The sequence below is a fragment of the Crotalus tigris genome, unplaced genomic scaffold (assembly GCF_016545835.1).
Source record: "Crotalus tigris isolate CLP2741 ecotype Arizona unplaced genomic scaffold, ASM1654583v1 scf7180000018097.2503214, whole genome shotgun sequence".
In the NCBI taxonomy this organism is placed as follows: domain Eukaryota; kingdom Metazoa; phylum Chordata; class Lepidosauria; order Squamata; family Viperidae; genus Crotalus; species Crotalus tigris.
The window spans coordinates 1,662,078-1,684,494 of record NW_024096820.1 but is presented as its reverse complement, the minus strand read 5'-3'; the positions used below and the strand labels follow the sequence as shown (position 1 = coordinate 1,684,494).

General features: G+C 36.1%; 1 protein-coding gene across 5 annotated transcripts in view; it reads right to left on the bottom strand.

Annotated features, from left to right (window-relative positions):
* BICRAL (BRD4 interacting chromatin remodeling complex associated protein like) overlaps nt 1–22,383 on the bottom strand; it is a 28,036-nt gene extending 5,653 nt beyond the window's left edge. For 2 of the 5 annotated variants that reach the window (XR_005557230.1, XM_039347712.1), the window contains exons 1-10: nt 19,778–22,234; nt 14,533–14,581; nt 10,963–11,011; nt 10,376–10,444; nt 7,074–8,762; nt 5,859–5,949; nt 4,408–4,502; nt 1,827–1,888; nt 1,560–1,705; nt 1,294–1,388 (exon numbers count right to left, since the gene is read on the bottom strand). Coding sequence is in view for 4 of the 5 variants with exons in the window: in XM_039347712.1 (XP_039203646.1) it covers nt 1,294–1,388; nt 1,560–1,705; nt 1,827–1,888; nt 4,408–4,502; nt 5,859–5,949; nt 7,074–8,762; nt 10,376–10,444; nt 10,963–11,011; nt 14,533–14,581; nt 19,778–19,850 (2,418 nt within the window). In the remaining variant the exon portion in view is untranslated. The other 3 variants (XM_039347715.1, XM_039347714.1, XM_039347713.1) reach the window with 3 other exon arrangements.
* Nucleotides 22,384–22,417: the final 34 nt, after the last annotated feature.

The window sequence follows — 22,417 nt, the reverse complement described above, 5'->3', positions numbered from 1 at the left end:
CCTTCTCTGCTCTCTACACATCCATCTTTCTTTTTTGTTAATCATGTGATTGTATTCTCATTATGTTCTCTTTCATTGTTTATTTTATTGTTCTATTATCTTACTTCAGTTCTTTTCATTTCTTTCTTTTTATTGTTGTAAGCTCCCTAAAGTAGCCCCATGGTAAGACAGGTAGCATATAAATTTAATAAATAAATAAATAGTATTAACAGTTCCAGTGACTGCTGCACCCAATGTCCCTCCAGTGGTCACAGGATTGCATTTCAGACACTTGACAACAATCAGCTGCAGGGTTCCACAGTCAAGTTTCCAACAAAATGGATTTACTTAACAGCCACCTGCTTCACTTAACAACCACATGAGTTCTTTAACCATCATAGTGAATTGCTTTACAACCATCATAAAAATGGTCATAAAATCATGAAATGATCCATTTAAAAAACTGCAATGACTTAACAACCAAAGGAGGGAGCAAGGAAATGTGGCAATGGTCAAAGAGGATGTGCAAGAGCACAGTACAAGTTGGGAAGGGTGCATGGGGTGTGCAAGCAGCCAACGTGGAAAGAGTTTGGAGAGGCTGGGGGTGATCCACAGGTAAGGGAGACTATTCCAGCCTTCCCTGCCAGACTACTCCCACTGACTTTCCAGGGAAGCCACCAGGGAAGGTCGCAAATGGGAATCATGTGTTTGAGTGAGGCTGCAACTGTTTGTAGGATAACCCGGTTGCCAAGTGTCCTGACTGCAGTTTTATGACTACAGGAATACTGAGCACTCCGAGGACTAATCATAATCACCATTCATTCAATACTACTGTTAACTTTGAACAGTTGCTGAATAAATTAACCTGCCTGCAGAAATTGTGGGTGCTCCAACACTGTACGTTTTTAAGAAGAGACTGGACAACCATTTGTCTGAAATGGTATGGGTTTCCTGCCTGAGCAGGGGGTTGGACTAGAAGATCTTCAAGGTCCCTTCCAACTTTAATATTATTATTATTATTATTAAATGGTTGTAGGTCAAGGACTAACTGTAATTTGAAATGGGTGACTGCAAATGAGGACTATGTTCTACAGCTAAGAATTTCACACCTTTGTAGTACTCTCAATTAAAAAAATGGGTCCCCATGCTAGCTACTTAAAATGAAAGACACTTTGAAGCTATTTTATATCTTGGAAATGAATCAACTTTGCTTCCCTTGACTCATTACATTTACATGCAGTATTAATCACACGGTTAATGTTACAACTAGTTTGGCATGAAAAAACATATATAATTATTTTTCATTGGTCTTACCATTGCATCTTCCAACAGAAGACATCTGTATTTATTTAGCATTGACTGTGTTCTTTTCAGAAGCTGTGTTGCTGCAGATTCAAATTCATTATCCACTGAAAGGCATTAAAACACATTTAGATAGTCATCTTTAAACTCTAAAATATTTATAATAATCTTTTTCTTTCATTTTCCATTATATGCATAACATATAACTTATCTGATGTTTATCAGCCCCCCCCCCCAATACACACATCTTTTTCAAAATAGTAGAAAGGGGAAAATACCTTTCCTTAAATCCTCTTCAGTTGGCAGTGATCCCTGGCACACATGATATGAAAGAAGTCTCTGGACTGCATCCCTTAAAGATCTGAACTGACTTTTGTCAGGAGCTACAGCCTGTGCCTGGTCTTTCTGTAATTGCTGTAGAATGCTAGTGGAAAGAAAGTAACCATCAGTCATTTTACAATGACATCTGGAACAATTTTGAAAAATTTGTGAAGGGCAAAACAAAACAAAAAGCTAAAATGTATATAGAAGAGAAATTAACTTACAAGGCTCCTTTGGTTAACTGTTTAGCAGCAGGCCTCTTTTGTCCTACTATATGACCATCCACCTAAGTCCAAAATACATTATGTTACATTAGGATAATCTTTTATTAAAAGAAATTATAGTTTTGTACATTTCAAAGTACTACTACTTTCTATAAACTGCATTAATACAAATTTGAACTGCTTATGTGTCACATATGAAAATAAATAAAATGGTTTATATAGAGAACAATTACAATCTTAGACACAATTGCCTTTGAAAATTTTCAAACATAATCCTCTTTATCAGTAGGATATGCCTGTATAAACAAGTATAAAATCGAAGTGTACTTTTTATGGTGTGATCCAAGGATTACTAAAGTATTTAAAATTTATAATGGCAAATACCACCAAATATCTAAAGTATTGTTTAGTTTCATACAATTTCTCTAAGAGACTTTTAAATACCCTATCATAGATTTCATCACAAATCTCCTTTTCAAGATTAGTGAATTCAAGCAAATGACAGCAAATATGCTAATGCAGTGTTCCATGACACAATATTTCATTACTCCTGTAAGTGAGATTACGCCAATAAACCTTTCATTTTTTATAAACACAAAAGAGAAAGTTCTGTAAACAAATAAACAGGAAATTTGTCTATATTATTGTTTAGCTTCATATAATATTTCAAGCGATATATAGTAATAGTAATAAAGTTGGAAGGAACCTTAGAGGTCATCCAATCCCCTACTCAGGCAGGAAACCCTATACCATTTCAGACAAATGGCTGTCCAGTCTTTTAAAAACTTCATTCACAACTTCTGGAGGCAGGTTGTTCCACTGATTAATTGTTCTAACTGTCAGGAAATTTCTCCTTAGTTCTAGGTTGCTTCTCTCTTTGGTTAGTTTCCATCAGTTGCTTCTTGTCCTGCCTTCAGGTACTTTGGAGAATAGCTTGACTCCCTCTTCTTTGTGGCAACCTCTGAGATATTGGAACATCGCTATCATGTCCCCCCTCGTCCTTCTCCTCATTAAACTAGACATACCCAATTCCAGCAACCATTCCTTATATGTTTTAGCCTCCAGTCCCCTAATCATCTTTGTGGCTCCTCTGTACTCTTTCTAGAGTCTCAACATCTTTTTTACATCCTGGGGACTAAAACTGCATGTAGTATTCCAAGTGTGGCCTTACCAAGGCATTGTAAGGTAGTATTAATACTTCACGTGATCTTGATTCTATCCCTATGTTAATACAGCCTAGCACTGTGTTGGCTTTTTTGGCAGTTGCAGCACATTGCTGGCTCATATTTAAGTGATTGTCCACTAGGACTCCGAGATCCCTCTCACAGTTACTACTATTGAGCAAGGTACTACCTATACCAGGGGTAGGCAACCTTGGCTCTTTTATGACTCGTGGACTTCAGTTCCCAGAATTCCTGAGCCAGCCATGCTGAGGGGAAAGGGAGAGGTTTCCATGCTGAGCCATGCTGGCTCAGAAATTCTGGGAGTTGAAGTCCACGATTTATAAAAGAGCCAAGGTTGCCTACCCCTGACCTATACTATACCTGTACAATTGGTTTTTCTTGCCTAAATGTAGAACATCTTTTTTTTCACCATTGAATTTCATTTTGTTACATAGCACCCAATGTTCAAGTCTGTCAAGATCCTTCTGTATCTTAAGCCTATCTTCTGGAGTGTTGGCTATTCCTGCCAGCCTGATGTCGTCTGCAAATATGATGAGTTCCCCATCCATCCCCTCATCCAAATCATTGGTGAAGATGTTGAAGAACACTGGGCCCAGAACAGAGCCCTACATGCTTCCCTCCATGTAACTGCAGTTCCATTGAGTACGGTCGGTCAGCCAGCTATGAATCCCTCTGGTGGTGATGCTGTGTAACACACATTTTTCTATCTTATCAAGTAGTAGATTGTAATCTTCTTTATCAAACGCCTTACTGAAGTCCAAGTAAATTATATCCATAGCATTCCTCTGGTACACTAATTTGGTTGCTTTGTCAAAGAATGCAGTAAGTTTTGTCTGGCATGATCTGTTTTTGACAAACCCATGTTGTCTTTTGCTAATGACTTTGTTTGCCTCTAGGTGTTCACTGATTTGTTGCTTGATTATCTTTTCCAGAATCTTCCCAGGTATTGAGGTCAGCCTGATAGGTCTGTAATTTCCTGGGTTCCTTTTTTTTTTCCTTTTTTGAAGATGGGAACTACATCAGGTTTTTTTCAGTCCTCTGGTAGTTCCCCAGTGCTCCAGGATCTTTGAAAAATATAGTTCAGTGGTTCTAAGATCACATCTGCCAGTTCCTTAAAACCCTTGGGGTATAATCCATCTGGTCCTGGTGATTTGAACTCGTCTAGGCTGGACAGGTGCTCATTTACCATTTTCTTGCCTATCTTAACTTGTGTTTTTAATCTGTTTTTTACAGTACTGTTTTTGATAGGTTGGACTGTTTTATCCCTTTGTGTAAAAACAGAGATTTCCAAATGTACTATTACAGATTTCTTCACAAATCTCCCTCCTCAAAATTATTTTCAATTGCAAAACAGGAAATGATTTGCGTAAGAAAAGCGGGTAATTTTTTCCCCCTACCTGCACATTTGTTTGAGCAAGTGATGAACCTGCTATTTTTTCCGGGTGCGGTAACACTGTTCCTATAGGTTGTTGTATGATTTTGGCATCTTGTCCTGTAAATATACTCACAGTGAAGATTCTTGACATTACACAAAGCATTACACATATTTGAATCTTCCACCTAAATATACATCACTGAAAGATATTAAATAAACTGTCACTAGGAGTGTTTTTATGTAACTATTCTAGACCAGCGGTCTACAACCTTTCTGGCTTGGTGGCCAGGCATAGGGGGGATGGTTCCGTGTGAGTGGCAGGTGAGTGTGTGCATGCGCACAGCTCTATTTGTGCTTGCGCAGCCTAGTTCCAAATAGGCCATGGCCCAGTAGTGGGCCACGGCTCATAGGGTGGGGGGCCCCTGTTCTAGACTATAAAATACAGGTAGTCCTTGACTTACTACCACAACTAAGCCCAGAATTTTGGTTGTAAGTTGTTGCCTTCTCTCTCCTCCCACCATTTTTGAAAAGACTGGCCTCTCTTGCCCCACCCCTCCAGGAAACCTGCTGTAGGCTAGAAGGCCTCAGCCATCTAGACCCAGTGGTGCATGGAAATTGCCATGGGTCAGAAGGAGATAGACAGCTAGAATTTGCTGCAGGCCTCAGCCATCTAGGACCAGCAGTGTACAGAAACCTGCCTCCGACTGGATCCCCCAGCCTGCTAGGTAGGCCCAGTGGCACAAAGGCCTCATGCCTCAATACCATTCCCAAGAAACCTAGCTTTCTCCCTTTCTGTTTCTGGCCAGTCTTGAGGAAGAATGCCTTTCCTAGCTTTCTAACTGAAGTTCGGGGGGGGGGGGAAGGAGGGAGGAGGCCTATGCATGACTGGGCCTAGCCAGCTGAAACCTTCCAGATGTGTTAGGGCACAGAAAATATCAGGCCGCACTGGAGTGGTGTGAGAAAACAGAAAAGACTCACGTGCTGCTGGACCTGGCTGGCTGACACCTGCCCATGCCTGGTTTCTGTATATCGGTGGGCACTAGGCCTCCCAAGACTTCCCCCACCCTCTGAGGCAGCCCTCCACGGTCAGTTAACCCACCCAGTCACTTAATGCGATAGGAAAGTATAGCAGCATGTATTTCTGAAAAAAATACTATAAAATAAACATCTTTATGCTATATATGCAAATATTTCTAACACCATGTTCACATATATATCATCAAATAACTTATATTTTATAAAACATTGCCATAAGTTTATAAAATTACTGAATCACTGATACTAGCCAAAGAAACTTGTCAAATGCACTTTTAGATTTTAATTCTAACCCTTTCTTGTCTATGTATATCAGTAATATATAGTACTGTAATATCTACTTACAACCCAAACTTTTCAATTAATACTTAAGATAATATCAGTATGAAGTCATTCTGATAAATTAGAAAGAAATTAAAATCTAATAAACTAAATTACCTAAAAGATTTGTTGACTGTGGTTGTCTCAAGCTGTCCTGTGATTTTGATGATGCAACCGAAGATGCCAGGTTGATTCCTTTTTTTTGAGCCTGCAAAGATACAACAGAGACACATCACACATATAATTAAAGATGTTTAAAAAGAAATAGTCCATATAAAAAAATACATAAGTAGCTGAGTTCCACATCAGTTTTGCCCACAAATTTTAACCACAGTTATTGGATGCACTACAACAGCTTCATTCAGGCATCATACTAAACCAGAAATCAGAAACCAGAAACACCTAACATATTTCTCATAGTGAGAGGTGTATGTCCACTGGGGATGGGGGTGAGGTAAGGTAAAAATGCTTTCAGGCTTTTTTGGAAGGGCTTAAAATCATTATGTCTTATCAATTCTTTGAGTGCTAGACTTCCAAACTACTTGTGATGTAATTAGAATTAAGGCTATTTGATTTTGGTATTACTTAACTGAAGACTGACTCTCCTTCATTCATAGAGTTGAACTTCAACTAATTATATTCAACTTACATCCTAAATCTTTATAATTGAATTAGTGCACAATATGGATAAAATCCTTTTTTCTTATCTTTCATTTTTATACAAATGGTTTATTCATTCTCTATATACAAATTTCAATAAATAACATTTAATTGTTAGTTGCAATAGTTAATTCAAATATCACAAAGTTTATGACTTAGCATGAAAGCAACCCACAGCAAGCCTGGAATCATCTACTTCCCTCTATGCCTTCTTTATTGGGTATATGAGAGTAAATTGGAAATATCCATTTAAATTCCATTTTTAACATAAAATAGTATTATGCTGAAATCCTAAACTGTGGTTAATCTTGCCTTTGATTAATGAAAATAAAGCAATTCAGAAACTGCAATTAATTTAAAATAAAAATGAGTAGTTCATTGAATTCTGACATTCACTGTAATTCATTATAACATGGAGTTCATCAAATATAGTTTTAAATGAATACACATCTAAGCCAGTAATGAACCTTATTTCTATGAAATCACATTTTTAATAAAAATAATTCCATGTGAATAAAAAATGAAAGTTGGTATTATCGTATCAATAAAGCAGCAAAGGTATTTCAAAATACTGCTTAATGTTTAGAAATACAGGTGGCATGATCATACCCCATCCCGCATCATTAAAGAAACTATACATTTATGGAACATTTTTGATCTTGTGAATCATACCTGTCCAAAAGAAAATGGTGACTGGGTTACTGACGTTTGACTAAAAGGGCTGACAGGTTTTGAAGAAACTGGAAGTCGATGTGATACACTGACTGACAACTGAGTTCTATTTTGCTGTGTAAGTTGATCTCCAGCAAAGCTTCCACTTGAAGCTACAGACTGAGCTGATGAGCCAATGTTTGGATGTACCGTAGCAGAGGAACTCACAACAGTAAAACGATTACTTGAAGATATATTTGAACCAGTTGCCTGTCCAGGAGACGCTGCTGAATATCCTGTTCTGCCTTGGGAAAGGTTTCCTTGGTTTGGGGATAAATGTAATACAGCAGGAGAGGATTGTTGTAGTGGAATCTGACCACCAACAATTTGAGAAGTTCCATGGTTGACTATAACTTGGTTTCCAGAAGGAGCAAATGTCTGACCAGAAACTAACTGTACAGCATTCTGATTATTCAGCATTTGTCCTGAATATGCTTGGTTACTTCTGAGCATATTCGCAGAGTTTCTACTTAACATAACATGCTCAGTGGATACTTGGCTGGGAACAAGTTGTGAAGACTGATTCTGAAGCAGCTGTCCATTTACAGTCTGGACATGGTGAACTGGACTGGGATTTACAGACAGACTTGTTGGTATAAGAAACTGATTCTGAGATGCATGAGGCTGTCCCATTGGAGAATGGATAACAATGCTACCGCTGGCATTACTTACTGTTTGGGGAGTAACTGGTTTTCTTGAATTTTGCTGACTAACAATATTAACAGACATATGTGGACCAACTACTGAATTCTGAGGTGAATTTGATGAAGCAAAGGGAATTCCTTGTTGTACGTGATGCTGTTGTATTCCTAAACTATTTACATTGTAAGTGGCTTGCTGTCCCATCTGAATTGGTTTGGGTTGAATATTGATGGGAATTTTGTTAGAATTTGGAGCAAGACCCCTCTGTATAATGATGTTGTGTACAGGCAAAGATGCCTGAAAATTTGTACTATTAAATGGAACAGTTACAGGTTGTGCTACTGAGCTTGAATTTGAATTGCCAAACAACGAATTGCCATTAGGAGTTTGTCTATGAACCAAAAGTCCACCACTCATATTTGCAGGTGCTTGTTGGCCACCACCCTTCAATATAATATGAGATCCTTCAAGATTATTTATGGCCATCATAGAAGGTTGATTACTAAATGAACCAATGAGTTGTATTTGTCCAGAACTACCAATCTGACTATTTGACAAATGCTGACTGGGAACACTGATCCCCACATGTTGCATAAAGCCATGTTGCACACCAACTGTATTGCTTGTAAAAGATGATCCAACTGGTGGTTGTACTACTTGAGTAACTCCAATAGGTTGCAACGTTTGACCTGAGTAATTAGAAACATTAGAAGCCTGAGTAAAAGATGCTGATGAGGAAGGATGAAGTTGTGTTTGTGCAAACTGTTGATTGGAGCTTATGTTGGCATCCAAATAAGCCTCTTCTGCCAAAGTCTGCTCAGTAATATTAGCTTCTTGCAAAGATTTCTGGAGGATATCAAAAGGCTGATCTTCACCAAGATCAGGCAATGGAGATGATTCAAGTTCATCATCAAGAAACTGAAGAGTACTTGGCAACTGTAGTCCATCATTAGACCCTTCTCCAAGCTGACCACCAATACCTTTGATTGATGACTTAGGATCAGAGCTCTGAAAGGAAAAAATACAATAAAATGTCTTCAATCCTTTTTTAAAAATGCCAAATGTACAGCATAGTTCACTATAATTATTTTCCTTTTCTCGGGTTTATTATTAGAACAAGAAACATTACTGTTGTACAACACTGTGAAATAATCCTAACATTTTTTTCAATAAGGTTCTCAGACAGGATTGTTGGCATATACTCATTTATTTCTACAGAGATCCTGTGAAGGATTAGTTAAAAGTAGCCTGAGAGCTCTGAATCCACAGACAAGAAACTCTAAAGCCAAATCCAACAAATCTGGTTTTAATTACCCATTTCACAACAGGATAAAGATACTGGTATGCAAAGTATATAAATTGACAGCAAGAGCTTAATATATATGAGTACAACATTCTGCTCTTTCTTAGCCCCTCTATTTAATCATTTGAATATTGCAGCATATTTTTCAACTACAATTTGTAGTTATTTAAGGCACCGGCAGCATATTATCTACTTTATATGATCATTAAAAAGCTACAGCTGTTTACATTTTATATTTTTCTTTAGAGAAAAATATAAAGTTGATTCGGGAACAAATCAGATTGGACTAAAGTAATGTAGAACTGATCAAACTATTCCCAGAAGTCTAGATCTAAAATATCTCTGCACCCTCCTAATAATATGTACACTATATATATATCAGCAGTAACAAAGACACTCTATAAAGTTTAACTTTTATCTAATTGAAAATCTATCATGACATTAAACATTAGAGCTTTGCCATGTCATGAAATCACACTTTGGATCTGAAGGAAAAAACTACTCCAGAGTACGTACAAGGATTTTATGGCAACTCCTTAAAGCAGCTTGGTCTTCTCCAAGGACCACTCAGCTGCCTTCTGCAACTGCAGCATAAGCTCTGGAAAATATATGTTTTGTTTAGGTGCTATGTGGGTGCCTAAATGCAGTCTGAAACACCCTTAAAGTGTAAAGCACTGTATAATCCTGCTACACATCATCTCAACCTGTACTATTTAGCTAACAAGTCCAGAGAGTAGAAGGTCATCACAATTTTTATTCTTGGTTAGAATCTGATATGTCTGAATTGCAAAACTAGAAGTAATAAAGAAAAAACAATATATTATGAGTTCAACTGAGCTACAAATTCTGCTATAACAAATCAAGTTATATTAAGAGGTAATTCTGGATCACTTCTATCAGTCTCATTAATTTTTCTAATAGAGAGGAAGTAGAAGAAATTTTAGTAACAACTTTACCATTTTTCTTGGTAAAATTTTCTTATACTGTAGCTTGTTCTAACTAGATATCCGCTCAGTTTCTAAATTTTAACAATTTGCATATGCAGGCTGAATAGAATTCACAAGACTAAATACTATGGGAAGAATAGCTTCCTATTGTAATTCATTTCAGGTATATAAATACAGTGATATCAAAATCTGGGAGAATAACTATTCATTAATATCACTAATAAAAATATTATATATATAGACAACATAGGAAGTTGATCTCATAAGATAATCAGTAACTATTTTTATTCCATTCAATTACATATAATATAAACAATGCAATTAGTCTATAGAATCTACAATAACATCGTATATTTCTTCTCTATACTTACACTGGTATTGGCAAAAATGGAATTTGAGTTGGCTGCAGAATATCCTATGTTACTCAAGTCTTCACTGTTCTGTGACAAGATAAAAAAAAATAAACTAAGAGCAATACATTTGGGACACAACTTTCCTCGTAATCTAATAAGAGTCTGATCTTTAAGAGCTAACATCTAACATTAAATTTTTCTTCCCACTATTTTTCCATCAACAATTGTGCTTATTCTTTCCAACTTCAGGAAACTATTGTAGCCTCAGAAAGATTCAAAGAGAGACACAGAGGGAAGGCATAGGACAAGATAGAAGAAACTTTGGATCTAAAAGGTTTTAAAAACCTCCTAGTTCTCTGCCACATAAACTTGAGAAGTGTTAAAATGTAGACCTCTCTTACATTATTGCTCACTGGGCACAACGTAAGATTTCTTTTAAGTGGAAAGAAAAAAAAATGCAGAACTGCAAGCCCACATTTCTAGTTTGCTGTGATAAACCTTGCATATCAATGAATTTGCTTTAAGATTCTATGGGCACACTTCTAGCAACCCCAAACAATTGTTAACAAAATTAAACGTACAATAAGATAACATAAATAACTTACAGATTTACTTCCCCCTCCGTGTAGAAAGTAATTCAGTGCCTGTGGATCTCTAAAATATAAATAAACAAGAAAAGTGAGATAGACCGGTTTAAACATTAAAGCATTTTAAAATATAAAAGCTGCTAAAATTTAGATTGTTTCAATAGGTAGCAGCACATGTCCTTTCTCCTGTAGGCTTGGAAGGTTAGCAGATTTGGACCAGGTTAGCATTTGAATGGGAACTACCAAGGAATAGCTGAACTAGAGGCTAAACTGAGAAATCAACATCCCAGAAAGCTGCAACTGTAAACACTTTCATATTGTTACACACACACATTCCAAAATGCATGGTTGTGGCCTTGTAACTACCCAAAGATGAAGTTGACCTGAGGACATATTTATATTTAAAATATAAATTGACTTATAAATAGAAACTATTTTTTAAAATTATACTGCAACTGTGTCCCCCAACTGTATATTTTAGAGTATTCATTTCTTGTATAAGCAAAAAACCTAGCTTGTATCTGGAAACATATCTATAAGATACATTGTTATCATTCTCTTTATAAGACTTAATTGCTACTACACTTTTAAACATTCATGATTTATTCTATTTATTCTATCAAGTCCATACTGAAATTTATCTTTTTCATCTTTTGGCTTATTTTGATATTTCATATGTCCAAGAGAATTTCTATAGCGTTTTTGTATAAATGATACAGTAAATTATTTTTGTTGTTGTTAGTTGCGAAGTCATGTCCGATCTATCGCGACCCCATGGACATTGTTCCTCCAGGCCTTCCTGTCCTCTCCCATCTTCTGGAGTCCATTTAAGCTCACGCCTACTGCTTCAGTGACTCCATCCAGCCATCTCATTCTCTCTTGTCCCATTCTTCTATCGCCCTCAATCTTTCCCAGCATTAGGCCCTTCTCCAGAGAGCCCTTTCTTCTCATTAGGTGACCAAAGTATTTGAGTTTCAACTTCAGGATCTGGCCTTCTAAAGAGCAGCCAGGGTTGATCTCCTCTAGGACTGACCGGTTTGAACGCCTTGCAGTCCAAGGGATTCGCAGGAGTCTTCTCCAGCACCATAGTTCAAAGGCCTCAATTTTTTTGCACTCAGCCTTTCTTACGGTCCAACTTTCACATCCATACATTGCAACTGGGAAAACCATGGCCTTGACTATACGCACTTTTGTTGGCAGGGTGATGTCTCTGCTTTTTAATATGCTGTCTAGATTTGCCATAGCTTTCCTCCCCAGGAGTGTCTTTTAATTTCTTGGCTGCAGTCCCCATCTGAGGTGATCTTGGAGCCCAGGAAAATAAAATCTGTCACTACCTCCATTTCTTCCCCAACTATTTGCCAGGAATTGAGAAGGCCAAATGCCGTGATTTTGGTTTTCTTAATGTTGAGTTTCAAGCCAACTTTTGCACTCTCTTTCTTCACCCGCATCAAGAGGCTCTTTAGTTCCTCTTCACTTTCTGCCATTAGAGCGGTATCATCTGCATATCTTAGGTTGTTGAGATTTCTCCCAGCAATCTTAATTCCAACTTTTGATTCATCTAGCCCTGCCCTTGTCATGATGTGCTCTGCATATAAGTTAAATAGGCAGGGCAACAGAATAAAGCCTTGCGGGACTCCTTTCACAATTTTGAACCAATCATATAGGTTTCTCAAGAGACAAATAAGATGCTCTGGTACTCCCATCTCTTTAAGAACTTGCCACAATTTGTTGTGATCCAGTAGTAAAAACTACTGTTTATCATATATGGTGAATTTTTTCAAGTGATTTTTTCAGACAAATAAATTTCATTGGTTGCCAGTCTTCTATAGATGAAATCTACTACAGCAAGAAAGTTTCAACCTCCAAATCATTAAACGAATTCATGTGACCATCTATTGCCTGCTAGATACTCAGAAAGACTGATTCACTAGGTGGCTGTTATTTAAACTCACAAAGAATTTGAGGAGATTCTCAATGTATTATTTATTTCCTTGCATTTGTTTTTCTGTTCCATTTAATTCTGCATGAAGTATATAAAGCTTTACCAACAATCTTCTCTTCAACATCTGCATAATTTTATAAGGCTACTGTATTATCATACTTTAAGTCATGCCCTAGGATTAAGAGAACTTAGATGTTCGGTTTTGCTTTTTATATTTAAAATAGATGAAAATAAAAATTATGGGATGCAAATATGTAAATATATATGAAAATATTTTCCAATATGAAAATGACTGTTTTTAAATATTAAATTAAAAGGATGAAAGGCCTGCTCTATAGAACAGAAACAAATGAATGGGTGGCAATATAAACAAATGCGGATTTTGCTCATAAAAATCATGGAAGTCTATAAAAATTAGCTTGAAAAATTAGTTGTTACTTGAGAGGAGCTTTCTTAGTGAATTTTTATGTGAATGTCTAAACAGGGCTTACCTCATTCTACTTTCCCATGCTGTCAGTTACCTTATTACTTGCCTTATCTCCATTCAATTTTGTTCCCTGCCCCTTCCCCTTTCTACTGCAACTTTCTTTTTTTTATATTTTTACTATCTTCTTTTATTTTTTCTCCTGCAAGGTCAATTTATGCATATCAGAGTGGTCTTTGAGTTTGATTCTATCTTTTTTGGAAGCTAATTTCTGAAAGTTATTCATAACAAGAATGTTGTAGTACACCTTTATGGGGGTGCAGGGAATCTCCAGGATTGATTTCAGCTGAACATGGCAAACCTAAGGTTCGGCAGACAACACAGGATGTTTAACCTCTTTTTTTTTCTACTTTTCTTTTGGTGGATGGATTTGATCTTAAATTTAGGGTCATATTTTATGGAAGTTGAGTAATTGATTTAATGTGATTTATGTATGCATTATTGATGATAGACTATGATTTCATGTGTAAATTCTAAGTAATTCAAGCTACTTTAGGTACCGTATATTCCGGCGTGTAAGGCGACCCGGCGTATAAGATGACCCCCAACTTCGGTACCGAATCGCATGCCTAGAAAGTCGTCTTATATGCCAGAAACTACCGTTATTTCCGGCGTATAAGACAACTCAGCGTATAAGACGACCCCCGACTTCGGCAACGATTTTAACGCTTGCGAAAGTCATCTTATACGCCGGAAAGTATGGTAATTAAAATGGGAAAAGTTGAAAATATGTGAGGAAATAAAATAAACTGATACAAATTTTATTTCATTTTCATCATGAATATGAGCAGAGGTAAATAGTCTGCAGAACACTGCTCTCATAATAAAGTGAGTTCTTTTCACCAGTTCTGCTTCTGCAGTTTAATATGTCCCTAAAAAACAATTTTAAAACTTCATCTGGAACGGTGAAGAATGGCAAGAAATACTGGAAGCTGCAGGAAATAAAGGGAAATTACAAAAACCACAATCTTCCCTACTTCCTTTTGAATGAAAACCTATTCTAAATCCAGATTCCTTGAAAAAAATCATTTATTTATTACTGTGAAATAAAATTATGCTTCAGAGGATAAAGTTTTAACTGAAATTGCTTATCAAACTAGCTTTCCTTTTAAAATGAATTTTGAATATTTTTCAAGGACAAGTGTCTAAAATAAAATCTTACCCGATAAGATCAAAGAGACAGGCTTCATCATCATCATCATCCATGACAACTAAGAAGACAATAAAGTATTCATATTGTATCATAAGACATATTTCAAATTCTATTTTTATGAAAGACTGCTTTATGTAAGAAATTACAAAATACATTTACCATGGAAGTGTTTTTACCATGCTAATTTATTATATTGGAAGATGGCTATGTAGTAGGCTACATCCAATAATATGGAAGCTTATTAATAATTTTTCTTATTGTTACCCTTTCCCTCCACCATCCATACCTCTGAAGAACTATTTAGATCTGTTCCAAAAATCCTCCCAATCCTTCAGATATTTGAGGTGTACTGAATGCAATGGGTTAACATTAGGATTACATGTTCAATCCTAACACTAATCTGTATCTGTAATACAAGCTAGGTATAGATATATATGTCTATTTCTGGACTGCAGCCTAAAACAGAAATTAAGTCTGATCCAGATTAAACCAGAATCCAATTTGTATTGGTACCGTATTTCAGTTTTTCTTTCCCAAAATATTGTCATGGAAAAAATAGTCAAAATATAATGTGGCTACCATCCCCAAAATATTTACCTGTTTTTGTCTTGTAGATTCAGTGTGGAACTAAATTGAATGATGTTCCATTGATCTTTTTTGTGTTCCATTTGTTTGTTTAGCCTCTGAATGGCTTGTTTTTATTGCATTTTAGCTAATTCACAACTTTATACTGCTAATTCATTTTTGTCACACACATTATAAATAATAAAGTGTTAGGTGTGTGTAAGAGTGTTTCCAGCTTTATGAGATGAATTGTTTGCTTGCTACATGTTAGGTTTATCAGATGGCTCACAACAAATAATTCCCAAATCTCAAGTATATTTGCCCATTTCTATTTTTCTAACTCAAGACATTTGCCAAATTCAGATTGATTGCATTATTCCCTAACATATTTTACTATTTCATCCAAATGAATTAACAGCACTGACTTCTGCTGATTCAAGCTCATTGTAGAATAATATGTCCATGACTAATCCTAAATCACCTGAAGTGCATCCATATGAAGCTTTGTTCAGGGAATTCTACAGACATCTAGTTGTACACTCCACATTTTCAAACATTTTTCCATCTTCCAATCAAGAATCTTATAGCTTCAATTTTGATCACGGTTGCTATTTTTTTTCTCTCTTAAAATCTTTCCAATAGATGGAAAATATGTAATAAATCCAGAGCCTCTGAACAGCAGATAGTGACAAGGTGGAACATATCTTTTAAGGTACAAAAGTTCTCTCAGATTTGGACATGACACATCAACATGTGGTTCACAATGGTTTTCAAAAGTCTCCTGTGTGAAGCTGAAATCTTTTGAGATTCTCTTTATATGCTTTTAGGTATTGTGATATATTGTGAAGGATATAAGCAGTTAGAGAATATAACCAATAAAACATTTCCTCTTCATCTCATGTACAGACTTTATTACTCTTAAAGGCATAGGAGAGTCAGAACGAAGAGATATCTAATCTACCTTCCTGCATAGAAGCTCAATTATCTCCTCTGCCTGGATCTTGTAGCAATTAGGATTTTGTTCTGGAATATAATGGCTGCATAAAAGATAAACGGTTTAAAGACAACTGCACCTCCTAGTTTTAATTGGTCTTGTTTTCCTGTCATAGTTTTCAAAGGCAAGGTAATCTGCAAAAGAACATGGTGTAACTGACATTTATCATTAAATACAACTTGTTTCTCCTGTTCTATCCATCCTGTTCCATTTTTTTTGTTTGTGTTTATCCCACCTTTTTTTCATATAAAACTTAAAGTGGAAAATATACCAATACTTCTTCCTTCCTTCTACCTTCTCAACAACCCTATGACCTGGGCTAAGAGAACATGACTGACCCAGTCACTTAACTGGTCTTTCATGCCTAAAGACTGAAAGTCAGTTTCAAGGTTTCTAGGTCAGCATCTTAACCACTACACCAAACTGGCTTTTTTTTCCTTCTTTCCTCAAATTTATTGTATCTTTGTGGATTTGTATACAACATCTTTTAGGGATGTTTAATCTGATCAACTGCATTCTCTCTATATATTTTCACGTTTTATTTAAAATCATGAAATGGTTTGTTTGGCATATTGTAAACTCAGCCAAATTTTATTAAAAGAAACAGGTTTAAAAAAACCATAGATTAGTACAGAGTGAATCCAATATTTTTCTAGACAATAGATCCATCTTCTATATTTATATGCCAAATTATTCTTTGAAATAAAAGGAAACCCATTATGTTACTTAAAATGGATTCACATTTAATATTATTTTGATATATTAATAATCAATGGACACTGTGTTAAGATTCAGAATCCCCAGATAGCTTACTGCATAGTAGTATTTCAAGGATGAATTAGTATTATTACAAACATTTTCCTCTTAATTTGTCTCCCTTGTTATAAAGAATATGTACAAGTTTTATTAATATGTATATTTCAGCCATTGGCTTAAAATATAAAATAAAGTATCAAATATTACTCTTTTCTTATTTAGATAGATAGATGGAAGAGACATGAATACAAATGACACAAACGCCTATGGAGTATGAATGTGTGATTCTCTATATAGAATTTGCGTTCCTCTAATCAAATGATAGAGAAACCATTCCCTAATCACATTTCCACTTACTGGGTTGCTCATATACTATAGTACAATGATTTTTGCCCCTCAGAAGTTACTGACGCAGAATGTCATGTATCAGTCCCACTACATATTAAATGTGCTTGTAAATGGTTGTTTTTTTTTTTGTTGTTTTTTTTTGGTAATTTCCACTGGAATACAGGAAATTGGAAACATCAGTTTTACTCCTGATAATTTATTTTGTGATAAATTGTCAAGTTATTTGCTAGCTTGCATTTATGGTTCTGGTCTTGTAAACAGTGTGGCAGACATAATAGTAGCTATAGCCTCTCTAGATTGTGAGCTTAAAGCTAGATGATATCATCTGCCTTACGTTTCCCAATATATTGCTTCAGCAACTGCCCAGTTCATATACTGGAATAGGGACATATAGAAAGTAAGTTGAGCAAATTGGCAATTGTTAACAACTGCCACATTATTCTTTAGATTCAAAATAAAACCAAAAAATCATCTGTACATTTCATCAAGTCTACAAAGGCATGTATACATACACTAAATCTTTCATAGCATTCTTTGTTTTGTAACAAAGTAAAACAAATGTGATCATTTATCAGTGATAAATTCTAGCTAAAAAGTGAGAAAAATAGAACAATTTATTCTATTTGAAACAAAGCAATTTAAATTGTTAGAAACAGAAATGATTACATTATAGATGTAGATGCCTACTTTCCATTATACCAAATTTCAAATTTGCCAGTTTTCTGGTGGGGGGGGTCCATCTATGAAAAAGCGACTGCTGTAAATCAAGATTTATGACTAACAGAATAGGGATGTACAATATAGAACTGTAGCTGATACAAAAAGGTAGCTGTGTATGGGCCTCTCCTATACACCAAATCACTTCTTTAGATTTGAATATGAAGCACTACTGGAGAGCCCAATTACAGTGTCAAAACAAGATGTTTTTAAGTTTTTATTTTTTTTAATTTCTTCAAAACAAATTACACTATTCAAAAATAAATCTAAAATGAGACAACTGGTTGAATATGATTTTTTTCTGTTGTGCTATTATTCTAATAAAGTTAGATCTTTCCAATGAATTGATATATTAAGAACTTTCTTCAAAAGTTTTCTATTTTATCAAAATGACGTAATAAAGACTGTGAATCTGAACAGCTGTGCTACATCTGAATTATAACCATGACTGAGAATATGGGTGAATATTCTCAACTTCATGTGTATTTGAATTCGAAGGCACCACTCCTAAGATTGGCAGAACAAATAAACACATCTCATAAAAGCTATGTAAATTAGTTTAGTAGTCTGGGCCAATTATTAAATGGACAAGATTTATAAATGTTATAAATTGATATTCTCATTATTAGCCTATTCCCATAATTTCTTTCCATCTGTGTTTTATACATGATGTACATTTTTTTTAACAGCCTTAGAAAAAAGAAACAACTCTGGTTGAAAGTATGGTTTACTTTTAGATTCAAGGTGGTTTCTAGCACCATGAGGAAACATTTATAGAATCAGTGTCATCCTCTGAACATAAATACCGTGTTTAAATCCTGGGATTTCTATTTGATAAGATTTGCTGCTGAAAATAAGTTTGAAAAATACGCATGCACATAAATCTAGGCCTAACAAAAACATAATTTACTAAAATATGTATATGCCAGGTAGGAATTCCCAATTAAAATACATTTTTTCACAATGTCTCCTTTCAAAGCTAGTTTCTTTGATGCTATTCAAATTACTTGCCAAATAATAAATCCTCTTCTCTTTCTTTCACGAGACCTAATGAAGGCAGACATTTTATTGAATTTACAATGTAATTTACTAAACTATTAAATGTTTTAAATGGGTGGAGGGGGATTATACAGAACAATGGAGATTAATTCCTTAAAGGAAAACTGAAATGTTATTAAACAATATATCCAAATTGTTTTTTTGCTTGAACCTTTCCTTGGTTTCTGGATATATTTTACACGATACTGTTAAGAGAACTACTAAACCAATGTACTAGACAAAATCCCTTCTAAACAATTGACTAGGCACAATGGTAACTGAACTATCCAGTTTAGAATGCCAAAATACAATGAAAGGTGTTACCTAATGATAAATATTAATACTTAGAACTTTGCTGAAAAACTATTTTTTTATTCATTTATTTCATCAGTTATTTATTAGGAGATAATAATAAACCAAGTCCAAATCATTCTTCTTCCATTGATGATATGAATGGCTCTACAAATAGATGAAATTGATTTCATTACTGTCACATTCTTAAACTTATCAAGACAATTATTTCCTAATATTAATAGTTTCTTAAATGTTTTCAAAAGGTTTTAGTTAATTCTGAAAAATTAGAAGACCAAAGAAAAACTTAATAGTGGGAAATTACTGGAAAATGCAATATATTGACTATTTTTGTCCCCGTTTCTTGTGAAATTTAATGTCTAAAAAAATACCACTTCACCTGCCACTTCAATTAAGAAGCATTCTGAGATTACAAAACTTAATACTTGTGTTTTAAATATACATATTTTACTCCTTCATCAAGTCTTCAGAAATAGAAATGTAATGGCAGTGAAGGTAGGAGAATGTTTAACTATGTTCCCTTACCAGGTTTTCTGGAACAGAACCTCATTGATCCATGTAAAATTGTGTTATTACAAAAAAGAATTTGAAAGGCCATCCAATTTCCCAAGGTCCTCCATTTTTAATCCATAGACCACACAGCTTTTCTTTAAAGTTACTTGCATCAATACAGATGTTTTTCTCTATGTGATTTATACATTCAAGGCTAGACTATTTCAAGGATTTATATCCCAATCTGATGATAATTTCTATAAAAGGAGTTAACATTTAACAGTAATAATCATTGCCATTTGTCCCCATAACCATTATTCTTCATAAGAAGCTAGTTTGTAAATGGAAATGAAGACGGAAGAACTTTTTAAAACAAATATTAGTTGTTATATAGAACAAGAAACCGGACTTAATTGTTAAAAGCATTAAAATATGAGGCACCCTCAACCTTCGTTAAGATTTTCTCTCCAAATTAATGAGTCGCAGTAGAAGATATTTCACCCCTTTAAAAAACATTTCATAAAGGTGAAGAAGGTCGCCGTTTCCATTTTTACTCTACTTTGAGAGAGGGAAAGCAACTCCACGAAATAAAGGAAGACGCCCCAGACGAAGGGGAAAGCCTCTTATTAAAAGCGTTTCAAAATGGCGGCGGAAGGGAACGACAGAGAAGAAACTGCGCCACAAATCCTGGCCAATGGCCAGGCAGCGCCATCTTCCCTTCTCTTTGACTCTCCAGCCGGCGATGCACGAGACCGGCACAGAGAAAAGGGACTCTCTTGTGAGGAAAAATAGACTCTTGTCGACTGAGCTTTGGAAATGCATGTTCAATTCGGAAATTCAATTTAGGGAGGGTGAAATTTAACCCGATAAAAACACAAAGGCCTGAGTTTCCTTCGTCCTTCTCAGCAAAAATCGACCATTTCTGCAACCCTACTGTACTTGCATTCCTTATTAAGAATATTGCCCACTCCTCAACTACTTTCGTTTCGATTAAAAAGGAAAAATTAAAAAGCACCAAAAAATGATCCATCGAGTTTTTAATCTATTCTTTAGATATTTCTCTCCCTCTCTCCCCCCCCCCGTTCTTTAACCAAAACCAATTCAGAATTTTTTGGAAGGTTAATCTCATGCCAGATACATAACACAATCTTCGAAACGCAAAAACGAAAGCCTTGTTACAGATGTAGAATATTTATTATGCTTGCAGCTTAAAAAATATAAATTACAACCGAAAAGGATTTAAATCCTACCGACCCAGTATTACATACACCGAAACAAATCACCATTTCCATTCCTTGAAACAATGACGCAAAGACAAGAAATCGGAGGAAACTGGAGACAAAAAATAGTAAGAAACGAAATTAAGAGAAAAAAAAAATCCCCGTCAAAAAGCGCAACCCATGCTAGAAACGCGGTGAAAATGAATACGAAATAGAAAGAGATGGTCGCTGAAAACAAATCCAAGCGGGAAGGCAAAAGAAAAGAAAAATCCTCGGCAGCCTCCCGCCCAGGAGCGAGAAGACGGAGCGTCTCCATTTTCCTGAGGAGGAAGAAAAAGTGCTCCACAGACCAGAGAGCTTTAGAGAAAAGCAAAGAAACGAGGGGGGAAAAAAAGAGGGAGGAGATTTGAAAAGATTATTTTTCTTTCTCCCTCTCCCTCTCACACACACATACACACTTGATTCCCCTCTTCCTCACAGATACACACACCCTCAGTCACACTCGCAGACACATACATACACTCACACACACTTTCTCTCCCTCTCTCGACGACCAAGGGGGTGGCCAGGAAAAGGAAAAAAAAGCCCAAACAATAACTAATTTTAAACCAGCTCAATCAGTGAGTCATTAAAAGAGGGGCTTTTTTTTCCTCCTCTCCTCTCTACATTTGCATGGCCTCCGCAAGAGAGGGGCAGCCCCCCATCCTCTCCCGCCGCCCACCTTGCAGCTATCAGCCTAGCCCTGAAACCTTATCTGTCCTCTCTCCTCGCTCTCTTTCCCCTCCTTGTTTGCCTCTCCCCCTTTAAGAATCACATTTTGGAGGTGCCCTCAGTAGCCACCACCACAGCCTCTTCCTGTAAAAGAAATAAATATTTCATTTCCATGTGAATTAACATCTGCCCACCAAGCACCACCCGCGCAAAATCGCCCTCCTCCTCCTCCTCCTTCTCCTTTCCTCTCCTCCTCCTCTTCTTTTCTCTTCTCCTTCTTCTTCCTCCCTATGTCCCCTCTCCTCTCTCTCCCTCTCTCTCTCTCTCTCTCTCCAGATATATATTTATATACCTAGCCCCAGAGCCAATAGCTCTCTGGGCTGAAACCTAATATCCTGGTTTTGGCAACTCCTGGTTGTTAATTTGCTCCTCTTTCTTTTCTGTCTAGTCTGGAGATAGATTTTCCCCCCTCTCTTTTCCCTCCCCGAAGGAAGGGAGGAAGGAGGTTGTGTGTTTTTTTTTCCTTGAAATTTTTATCACAAAATTATAATACACTCAAAGGGAAACTCACCGTCATGAAAAAGCAGTGCCTTGTCAACGGGGTTTCTTCGCCATCACATCAGGGGCTGGCAGTGTAAGAGAGAGAGCGAGAGAGCGAGAAAGGGAGGGGGAGAGAGGGAGCGAGCGAGCAAGGAAGAGAGAGCGAGGATAGCGAGAGCCCAGTGCGGGAGTTCCAGCTACA